The sequence below is a fragment of the Buceros rhinoceros genome, unplaced genomic scaffold (genome assembly GCF_000710305.1).
Source record: "Buceros rhinoceros silvestris isolate BGI_N320 unplaced genomic scaffold, ASM71030v1 scaffold2054, whole genome shotgun sequence".
Classification (NCBI taxonomy): domain Eukaryota; kingdom Metazoa; phylum Chordata; class Aves; order Bucerotiformes; family Bucerotidae; genus Buceros; species Buceros rhinoceros.
In genome coordinates, this window is record NW_010406266.1 from 49,467 (window position 1) to 61,485 (window position 12,019).

The 12,019-nt window shown below is 42.6% G+C and overlaps 1 protein-coding gene across 1 annotated transcript in view; it reads left to right on the forward strand.

Annotated features, from left to right (window-relative positions):
- The first annotated feature begins 6,067 nt into the window (after nt 1–6,067).
- KCNG4 (potassium voltage-gated channel, subfamily G, member 4) overlaps nt 6,068–12,019 on the forward strand; it is a 17,193-nt gene continuing 11,241 nt past the window's right edge. Inside the window, exon 1 of the mRNA XM_010133998.1 lies at nt 6,068–6,817. Within this exon, the coding sequence (XP_010132300.1) occupies nt 6,068–6,817 (750 nt within the window). The remainder of the gene's footprint in view (nt 6,818–12,019) is intronic.

The window sequence follows — 12,019 nt, forward strand, 5'->3', positions numbered from 1 at the left end:
TCTGCTCAAAGCCGAGGCATTCAGCTCTCTCCTTTCCCCTGTCTGTGCCACACATATTTTAATCCCTTAAAACCTTTAAATCTCCGTGATTCAGCCCTTACACCAAATTAATTGGAATCGACACAGAAATGTTTATCCATCGGAAATTAGTTTCCTTGGGTACTGTCCATTAACAGGTATAATTTTCTAGGAAGCCCAGAGGAATTGAGGACAGAAAACTTCAGGAAAATTCTCTGAAGTTAATTCCTAGCTCAGTCTTCATGCATGGAGAAGAGTGAAAGGACACAGAAATTTGTGTGTGACATCTTGAACCTTATTTTACATTTCCATAGCAAAGAAATGCTCTGAAGAGTCTATCTGCATTAGAGGTATTTCACCCACTGAGAAGTAGTCCCACTTGACTTTCGTCAAACTCAACAGAGAAAAAAGAAAAAAGAAACTTTTACAAAGACAGAGGCGGAAAAAAGGAATAAAGCACCACCACCAATCTGTGACTCAGTCTCTGAAGACAGTTTGTGGCACCTCAGGAGCATGGATTTCTAAGGCCTGGGATAATTAGCGCTGTATTATAAAAGTGCTTAACAAATTCAGGCACCCACTGGCTGATTTACCACACATTCCTGGGTGACTGTAGCATTATTCTACTGGAATCAATAACCCTGCAACTTGGTAAGTCTTGAATCTTATTCAAGAGGTGAACCTAGCCCCTTACTGTCAGTTTAATTATCCATGCAAACTAGGTGTTTGGCAAGAAAGGGTATTTCTATTGCTCCATAGAGACAAATTACGAGGAAATAAAGTGGAACATGAAGCTGACGTTGTTGGACTGAGCAAAACGTTGGCATAAATCCTGGCAGTTTACCTTGCAAAATGTAATGTCGTAATTAAACTAAGAAAATAAGGCTATTCTTACGTCCAGCCAGTAACGTATGGATCTGAAAAGAAGTTGAATTTCCATGTAGCAAGGCACCTCTATATCCCATTAATTCCAGGAGTGAAACCACCTGCGAGCACCATGGAAGCATTTAAACTAATTTTTGAGTGTTAAAATGATCCATTCAATCCCATTTCATTTCTTTTGCAAATAAATGAAAAGTTATTTTATTTATCATAGGAGTTCACGTGGCACAAACATAAAGATACATCCAATAACTCTGTGATGAAATTGCTCCAGCTGAGGATTCAGCACTGGGCTAATGTCTAATGAATGAAGAAAGTACAAGATTTGAAAATTAATTTCTTTCTTTCTTATTTTTTCTCCTCTTTTTTCAGTGCAGTCATATTAAACAGTTATTTTGATTTATACTTTTGTTTTCTCTCTGACTTTAAAAGCCTGTAATGTGTCTTCTGTTATAGATGCCAGACAGAGTAATTACCTTTGCATTATGTTTAAGCATTACAAAAAGCCCAGCTGGGGAGGAAGGCAGGTTGACAACAGTGCCTTTACTCAACTGCATGCCTGCTCCCTGCAGAACGATGGGAAGACCTGAAAGCACACACGGTTTCAGGGGGTATGGTCTACCCCTTTGAGAGATTGCCCATTATATACAGCCATCATCAGACTTCATATATATATACACATACATATAGAGTCAGACTGTTGTCTTCAGCTCTTTTTTGCTGTTCTGACAGAGAAAGTCTGTCAGGTTAGTAGTGCATGATTGACTTAGTAGAGCCTAGGTCACCCTCCTTGGGTTTCTCAGCTCCATAGGGTCACACCAGGGTCTCTGCAACCCCCATGTAAGTCGTCTATCAAAAATCTAGGAACAAAGAGAACTGTGGTATTTCCACTAAAACACCTCCCTGCTGCCCAGCAGTGTGTGGGTTGCTGACTTCCCATGCTAGGCGTTGGATCTACCTGGTGGACTTTCCTTGCATAGATTTGCTCACTCTTTTTCTGAAGGAGGACATTTTGGTCACCACAACATCATGCACCAATAAATTCTACTGTTTTATTATGTGCTTGGTGAAAAAAGTCATTGCTGCTTCTGTATATCTGTATTCTGTGTGTACCTGCTTGACAGAGGACTCGGGCATAATTACAGAGAACAAAACACAGGAGATGAAACGACAGGTAAACATTTTCTACAGCATTTAACTGTTATTGATATCTAAATACTAGCCCTGCAAATGACTTCATTATTGAACTAAGAAAAATCCATTCACCATAACAGATGTCTCACACCAGATTCTCCTCTGCCCATCACAAGGACATGATGATAACTGTGCCATCATACCCGCAAGGTTTCAAGCCAGCCTAGCAGATCTCTGCTCCGAGTGTTTGAATTTGAATTCCATAAGAGTTGCACCATCAGTTACCACACAGCCTGGATTGAGGCTTTAACCTTGGTTTACACGGGGCTGGGCTTAGTCCAGCTGACAGAGCTGTACAACAGTGTGCAAGTGCTTTGTCCTTGGGACCATCTGGGGATGAACTCCCTCTTCTGCTCTGCTTTCTTCTCAGCTGGAGAGCGTTGCCCCTGTTGTACAAAGGGAATGCAAGGGGCAGGTCTAAACCACACTACAGTAGAATGGCAAAACAACAAAAGGGGGGAAACAACAGGGAGGAGGCAGGAATGTCATTCATGTCACCAAATAAACGAAGCATATGGCATCTGCATTGAAGGCATATAGGCTGTGTAAAAGAAGTTGATACAACCAGATGGTTAAGGAGCAAGGAGAGAGCAATTCCAGAAACTGGAAGGGAAATAGAGAATAAAGATTATGAACTTTGTACTCAACAGGGCAAGAACTTAACAGGAAGACTCAGCCATAGTTACCAAAAAGTGAAAAAACCAAGTCAGCAGGGGTTTGAATTGCACCTGGAAATAGGCCTTTCCCATCTGGGGGGAGATTCCAGTTTGTGGTGTGAGCATGAATACTTTTAGACGCTCCCCTGCTAAGGAGGATCTCATATAGGAGGTAAGGTCCAGAAGAACGAAAGGCAGAGACTGGCCAGAGTGGAAGGACAGCTTTGGGGGCAAATTCTGTGTTGAAGATCTCTAGAGCTGGGTTCAGGGCCTGGCTTCCTCAGACACCAAAGTAGTTCATATCCTGTTAATAAAACGCAGATAAAAATATTTCTATCCTTCCTCTGTCCCATTTATGAAGACAGATGACTCTCAAGGACTGACAGATACACTGTATGGTTCTAGCTGGCAATGAGGTCCTGATCTAGCTACAGACACTGCTGCAGACCCCAACAAAGCAAATAGGAGGGTGCCTAGTACTGGAAGTGAAGTCTTATGCATTAGCATATATGAATTTCTTGATAAATAACACTCAAATTACTCTATGTACAATATTTATGACCCTTCTTGTCAGCCAGTTTCAGAAATATAACCTTTAACAGCACACAAGGTATGAGGAAAATGCTAATTGGTTTTATCCCTTTGTGAAACAATCCATCCAAAGTTAATTAGGATCAGTTTGCTATTTCATTGCAAAAATAATCCGAAACAAAGACTGATAGGCAGAACAAACTGCCTCTTGTACAAAGGTGGTAGGATTTAAATGATTTTGTGCCATGCTCCCACAACTCAGTTGCCTCCAGGCATCTACCTGGTCTTTCTCTGTGCATGGCATAATTAGGACTTGAGTGAAAACCCCAGTGGTGAAGCCTGCTAAGAAGTTAATCTTCTGGGCATCACATGGACTGAGAGAGATGTGCCAAAAAGCCCAATTAGCAAAGGTGTCCCACCTTAGGCTGTGCCATAGCATTGCTCAGTGCTGATAAACAGCTGCAGCATCTGCTTCCGAGGTGCATCAGCTCAGCAGTGCACGTTCCATACACACTACAAGGGTAGGTAGCAAAGGGCACCACCAGCACCTTGCAGACACTATGCAAAGGGCAGAAAAGCAGCTCTGTGATCCGAGCTCGTAACGTTTCTCCACACGACTTTCATGCTCACAGAGGGACATGTAAATCCTGAAGATTCACACACCTCTCTGGTAACAGGATTCAGCTTCAGTGCTTCCAGCCACGCTGGGTATAGACATCAGCTGAGGCATTTCCTCCTGCGCCTGGGAGTAGCACAGAGGGTACCTGTCAATACGATCTGATCATAGGTTTCCTGAACCCTCTGACTGAGGCCAAACAAGCGGAATACGGGTCAAGTCCACGTAATCCCCATTTAGACTGAGGCAGTCCAAGAGTATATTGGCAATACAGAACCCCAAAGCATTACAGCAAGTGCACCCCCGCTACAGCCATGTATGAGAAAAGTGGGGAAAGGATTATGTTTGATTTCCCACCATCTGTAACGAAGTGAGGAGAAAGTTCTTGGTTGTTGGAGAAGCACTGCAGATGTGGAAAAGAGAGTGCTCAGCACCTATTCTTTGCAAACCAGAGACTCTTTCTTTAATGAGAGCAAAGAACTTCCCTAGTAGCCAAAGGAATGCTGAGGCCCAGAATCCAGAGACCCGACAAACTTCCCTCTCCATCTAGGGATATTTAAGAGCAGTTTCAAGAGGGATGCAGGACATGGAAACTGCTCCTGAGGAACCTGACTAGTGTCGCAAGAACAAGCAACTGCGGTATGACTACAATGGAAAGAGTTAATAGACATTGAAACTGTTTTATTAATTAGGTTTGCCAGAAATTACTTATTAAACCTCATTAGTCGGAGACTGTCCTTGTACTCCATGTTCTTACCCAGTTGCTGCCTGCTGAATATACAGAGGGATGCTGGAGAGATTATTTCTAAGCCCTTCCCCCTTCCCCCTCCCCTCCTCTTCCAGGACCACACTGACAGTCCCAAGGGAAACAGAGCAGAGACAGGGAGAGGGCAGGATCCACCAGCTCTCACTCAGCATATTCCACCAGGAAGCCCCAGGAGTCCAGAAGAGGAGCTGCCACTTAGGACACTGTCTCCTTTGTCTCCTGCTATCTATTAATACAACATATATTACATGAACACACATGAAAATTTTCCCCTTCCAGGAAAGAAGGAGAGAAAGAGAAAGAGGAAAGAGACTGTGATCTCCAGAGTGCTCCGGAGTGACTTTTCATGTAATCAATACTGTAAACCCCCCCCAGGTCCTTCTGCTGGATTGTAACTCAGAGGACAGCTGATCAGCGTGCGGCATGTGTTCTTCACCGGCGGGGAAGCCAGGCACCGGGCAGCAGCCCGTGGCGCGGAGGTAAGTAACTTTGGGGAAGTTCCCTTGCAATTTTTGCAGTTCACTGAGCTGGGGTAACAAAAGCCTTTGAATCTTTAGAGATTATGAACAAAACCAGGGGTTGTTCCTGAAAGGAGGAAGTGCGGGGGGGGGGGACACGGACGACGACTTTCAATTGCTTCCCCTTCACCCCCAGCTGATAAAATACTTTGCTTTCTGTCTGTGTAACAAAGTTTTCACCGTGGTGGGCAAATGTTTCCTGTATCTCCTCAGTAATCTGAAGAGACACGAGAGTGGGTTGATAGGAATAGTCATCATTTACACAGCACTTTACCTCTCAAGGCATTTTACGAACATCCTCGAGCTAATCCTTGCACTGCAGGGAAAGCAGGCAGGCAGTGAAAGGAAAAGGAACTGCGAGCTGAGCATTCCGCTTACAACAATTAGGAACTTTGCTCCAGCCGATGGCAGCTTATTGACCACTCTAAGAACTATTCAGCAGCTTAGTGGAGTTCCTGTGTATTTAAGGGTTTATAGGAACACAAGAGCAAAGCAACAACCACTGGAAAATACAGCGATCTAACAATGATCGAGACCCGCTGGGGGAAGAGACGAGTCTGTTCCCATTCGGATTCACAGGCATCCGACCCTTCACAATAATTATGAATGAGGCTTTAGCTCTCCTCCGTGTCTGCGTGTTGCCAGACAACCAATGAGGCTGCAAAGCAGATTGCATTTACAGGCTGTAGCTTTCAGGAAGCAGCACAGAGGTGACTTTTACTCACGAAACAGGCTCTCGGTAATTTTGTGATTTAGGGAAGTAGCCTGAAACACTTTTTCTCTTGCAATAACCTCTGCTATGTTTTCTCCTCCTTCCTTTATCTTTTGGCTGACAGATAACCCTGCTCTGATGCCATTCCGGATGTCCCAGTGAGAACTCTTAGCGATGCCTATTCTCTCCAGAGGCAGTGACCAAGACTATAGTAACATTAGCTACACTTCTTGTAATTCCTTGGGGCACTTCTTTCCTGTCTCGGTTGAAACCCCCTCTGTCAAAGGGGTCCATTACCAAAGAGCCAGGAGGATTTACCATCCCGATCAAGTCTCCGCAGTCGATCTAAAGACAGAGATCATGATAAACGTTGGAGGCATCAAGTACCTGCTACCCTGGAGTACTTTAGATGAATTTCCCCTGACCAGACTGAGCAAACTTAAGTTTTGCAGCAGCTATGAAGAAATAATTCAGCTGTGTGATGATTATGATGAAGACACCCATGAGTTCTTCTTTGACAGGAACCCTAATGCTTTTGGGATGATTGTCAGCTTTCTAGCAGCGGGGAAGCTGATGCTCTTAAGAGACATGTGTGCCTTGTCTTTTCAGGAGGAGCTGAGGTACTGGGGGATTGAGGAATCCAACCTGGAGAACTGCTGCTTTCGAAAACTATTTCAAAAACTGCAGGAGTTGGCCGAGGTTCGCAAAGAAGAGGAGCTTCGGAGGAGCAAAGAAGCTGCATGTGTCTTGGATGAGAAAACCAAATTTGGACAGTTTATGAACAGACTCAGAGATATGGTAGAAAATCCCCAGTCAGGACTGCCAGGCAAAGTCTTTGCTTGTCTCTCCATTCTCTTTGTGGCCACCACAGCTATAAGCCTTTGCGTTAGCACAATGCCAGACTTAAGAGCTGAAGAAGACAGGGTAAGTAAGTCCTTTTTCACTGGTCTAACTACAGAATTGAAAGAAATTTGTCTATCTTGCTAGGCAGACCCTATTAAAAAGACAAAAATATACAGAAAACCCACATCACTGAGGTTCAAAACGGTTGCTGGTAATGAAACCGTCTGCAACAGAAAACGCAACAGTGGCTCCAAATCAGTGTTATCATTTTCAAAGTGATAGTCAATTAAGAATAATGTGAACAAAGTAGTAACTGTTAGCTAAAATACAGGCAGGAGCTTCTGGACAAAACAGGTATTGAAGCTCTCTGATACAGCACTGTGTTTCCTTCTTCAGGAGCAGTTGCCAGTGTAAGTTGTATTAACTCGTTAGCACTGAGGTACTCGACCTTGTGGAGTTTTCTCTAGTTACAAGCAATCTCTTGTTTGGGCATATCAGCTAAAGAAATATTTTCCTCTGACATCTCTACTTTTAAAATAGCTGGGTCTCTTCCGTGTGATAATACAGTCAAATCTTTAAGGATGAAGAAATATTTTTATGCAGCTATAATGTTACATTTCAATAGTTGCATAAAGATTAAAGGATGAGAGACAGATGAAGGATTTTCACAGATACTGGTACTTAAAAGCAGCGCCTCCAAAACCCATAATTCATGCTAACAGAATTCTGTATTTGCCCACATATATATGTACATATGGTAGGATAATGCCAAATACTAGCTGAGCTGCTAAACTGCATTTAAACCCTTTTCAAGAAAGTCATCCCCATTAACTCAGTGCAAATAAATCAAGCCTGTATCACACATAAAGGATATTCTCTATAGCATTGTCATGAATATTTCAGCCTTTTAAAAATTCTAATAATTCTATCATTCTAATAATAAAACAGAGGAAAGTAACAATCCCAAGTTATTTCAGATGTAGTAGTGTCCAAATTCATCAAATAACCTTGACTGATCTCTTTAATGGATCCTGCACTTCATTTGCAAACTGCCTTTCCCCAAGTGTTGAGGAAAGTCAGGTCAAATGAACTCCCCGTCCCAACCACCGCTCTGAGATCAGACGCCCCTCAGAGCATTCTGTATAGTCACTTTGACAGCTACAGCACGGCACGGTGTGCACAACACAAACATCTTTGCATATTTTTCTACTCAAGCAGTAAGTCAAGGCAGCACAGTCATGGTGAAAACGTCATGATATTTGATGTCTTTGAATAAAACTAAGGTCTGCACAGAGGCAGAATTTAAGATCATTCCCTGTTCCATTAACCCCCTCGAATACTAACGTACATTTGCATAGGAAGACTATTACCTTTCAGTCGGAAGTCTGGTGCTCTTGCAGCCTTCCACAGCTATTACTTTGGCAGGGAAAACTGTAACACTGTTCCAACACTTCTTCCAAGGAAGTGCTTTAAATATGGAACATCCTTCTCGCAGCTAGTTGTAAAAACATTACAGACTTGGCTCCAGCAAGTGCTTCCTACCAACTTTGTTAATGGGAGTAGCCCGATGCTTTTTATCTCAACTTCCTAACCACTGCAGAAAAAGCTTTTATAAATACTTTTCATGCAGAAGAACAAGCACATAATGTTTCAGAGCTCAGCTAGATGTAATATGCTGCGTGTTTTAAAAATAATTAACCATATGTTAGGAAGGGAAGCTGAGGGTTATAAGGATATCTGGTGGCTGCAGTGTAGCTGCTGTTCCTGGATTTCCCTATAAAACACAGATGACATTACTCCTTGGAGATTTGCATATATGTCACTACTTTAGAAAGAAGCAAATTGGACAGAAACAAGCTCAAGAGAGAATGTTTAATGTGCAGAGGAGAGGATGAAGGATGAACTTGAGCAAAGGACCACATTTGTCCAAATATTCGGGAATATTACATAATTTACACTTACAGTCTACTGCACTTTGTTATTGTGTCCCAGCAGTACAGAAGAGAGTACTGAAAGTCCTATTATTTGAATAATTTAAAATTATGCTAGAGAAAACACAGGGGAATACACGAGACAAAATACTCTGCCTTGTGGAAAAGCAGAGAATACGAACTACTAAACAGTAGGTTTTCCATCCCTAGGAATGCCTAGATTTCCACCCCTAAATTCTTAGCCTGCACCTAAGATTTTCTTCCTGGGATCTCAAAAGAGAATTTTAGCTAGAACTGGACAAATAACTCAGAGGACTTAACTGACTAAAAATACTACTTGGTTGCAGCTGAGTCATACCCACACAAACTGCAGCTCCACATTGATTTGTAACTCACTGGCTGACCTCTGAACAGGACTCCAAAATGGGGCCCCAGTTACCGCCACCTGGGACAGGACAGGCATGCAGAATCAGGAATTCTGGCATTTGGGGCTGAACATAAAGATCACACAGTAACTGCTTGCTCAGTGACAGTAAACAATCAAATTCCTTCAATAAAGTTTCTGAACAACCTGTAATTCCACACCTGAATTCAAAGATGCCTTCTCCTGAGGTTTATGCACTTCTGAGTTACAGCTTGGCAAAACCTCTATGGTAGATGTACTGCGAGGATCCACTTTCCAATGTCACTAACACTGAAAATTCAGTTTATCCATTCCAAAAAACAAATAAAAAGGCTTTACCTCTGCTGCATATGTACCACTCTAGGGTCCTTTTCTCATCATCACAGCCACATTAAGAGGGTGAGAACTGGCTGGACTCCAGCTCAAGGAGAAGGATCAGAGGTAAAAAAAAAGGAAAAACAATACGAGGTGATTTGCACTTCACTCAGAGGCTTGGCTGATCCCACCCTGCAGACAGGTAAAATCACTTGTCCTTTTAGCAGTTGCTAAACCAGGTCTACTTAGAAAGGAGAATAGCTGCCTGGGCAGGCAGAAGAGCAAAGAGGAGTCCTCACCATCCGAGGGAAAGTCTCCGGAAGAGGGATGGCGAGGAGCCAAGGCAAGAGCATCTGCATCAGGGAAGCCCAGTCACCCTGGCAACCAGAGGGGAGGGAAGGAGCCATCTCCATGGGCAGCAGAAAGGGGAGGGGAGGGTTAGCTTACAGATAGGAATACAGCTGGAAGTAAAACACAGAGCGAGTTATTGTAACTGATACCATGTACACACTCCAGAATACATCAAACGACATTTAGGAACCTCCTCATTAGAGAAATGAAAGAAAACCACAGATAGATAGGCAAACAATTCTGTAACTATATATCACATAAGCACCTGCCATGAATCCCAATGCAGAGCAAACAGCCTCAGGAGGAGGAGGAGGCCACAAGTTCAGGAAACCTAGAGCAGTAAATATATAGCTCTAGTAATCTCAAGTCCAAGACTGACCATGAAACAAATATACTAAAGGATTTCTCATACATGATGCTAAAGAAAGAGGACTCATTAGTAACAAATCAGGTTATTTGGGGATCAAATGACTGAAACGCCACATCCTCCAATAGCAATATATCCTTACCCAGGATATTGCATCTGTTCCTTATGGAGACTAAACTGTCTTCAGAAAGGAGGTAAATGTAGTAATCAAGGTGTGCATGTGGATGTAGATATAGGAAAAGAGGCATATTTGGTGGTGAGGAACTCTATTACTGACTTGAACAGGTAGCCTGAGAGAACAACAGATCTGAATCAGAGACCATGAGTATGGAACAAGAAAACAGAAGCAACAAAATCTACCAGTATTGCCCTCAAATGAGGAATTAAGGTCATCCCACTAGAGACAAGGCAAAACACCCATCAAAGTCCCCCAAAAGTCCCAGTCTCACATAAGTGTTACAATCAGGATCCAAGAGGTGTAACTGAAAGAGTTCAGCACATCTGACACAAAGGAAAAAACATCATTGCACCAGAGAACTACGAAGTAAAACTGCTGCAGAAGAGCTTAGACAGGGAGACTGTTCTGAAGAACTCTTGGGATTTTTCTTAGGAAGAGACGTTTCTTGTAAAGAGTCCCTAAAACCAGCATCCTCTAGAGAAATGACTTAGCAGAAAGGATGCAGCAAGGTCTTTTCTGTGGGAAGATGAGCAAATTAACGTCAGGGGTGGAGAAAGAAGAAAAAGAAACCCCAGAAGTTTCCATCCCTCCCCCTCAGCACCGGTAACAACCAAATCATTTTCTCCCAGTATAGGTGGCTCCCAACAAATCCCACTTACACCATGTTGTAGGGAAGTGTGGGTTAAAGAGAGAAGGAAATGCTTGCTCTCTGTTCTCCCTCTCTTCTCTGCTGATGAGTGGTCAGACCTTCTTACTCTTAAGATTTGTATTTGCTTTTAACTCTCTTTGAGAAGCTTGCGGTTGCTTTATGTCCCAACACAAGCTGCAATCAGTGTTGCCAGATCCAATGATTTTCTTATAACTTAGAACATGCATTTTTTTAAAGCTTCCATTGCAGGGGTCTTTTGGTTATGTGAAAATCTAGTTCATTTTAAAAGACATAAGTTTTTAGGATCTGGTTGCACTGAGAATCCAGAGAACATGAATAGAGGAAAAGAACCCGGTACCTAACACATAGAACCATTTAAAAATTATTTTTTCATTCTACACCATTATTCTGGAGGCCCTGACTTACGTTTTTCAGTGTTTGATGTCGCTGATGTTGTCCGTATGATATTAAACCCAGCATATTTGGCTTGTACACCAGAGAAAACTGCCAAGGACCAAATTTTCTTTAAAAGTGAAGTAATTTTACTTTATAAAGGACAAAACAATTTATTGGTCTTAGCGTGAAAAGAGTGAAAATCAGCTAAGTTATTTGTTTCATGAGGGTTACAATTGCCACAGTTAAATGCTTTAAACATTCACACTGACTTGTATCTCTCCAGTTCAGTACGTGAAGATAATGCTTGCAAGAGGCATACCCTCAGTATTCGAGTTATTAAATCCATCATGAAGGCATTAGAATGTAAGCTCCAGCCCTGCCCGTTACCTGCAGATAACATTAACTATCTCTAGAGCACTTATTAAAGGAAAACCCAAAGGACTCAGGAGTGACTGGAGGAGATAAGAATCCACACAGAGAGTGTCAGAGAGAGGAGTATAAACCTGGCTCACGCAGTGGGCAAAGATAAGACTCTCCATCGAAGCGTGACCTGGCCAAGAACAGGTAGCAATCGCTGCTGGTACAGGGCAGCTCGATGCTGCTGGGTACCAGTTTTACAGCGTTTAAAGAAGTGGGGATAAGTATTGATCGAAACACAATTTTCTACCTGGTTAGTCATGGCAAAATGATTCC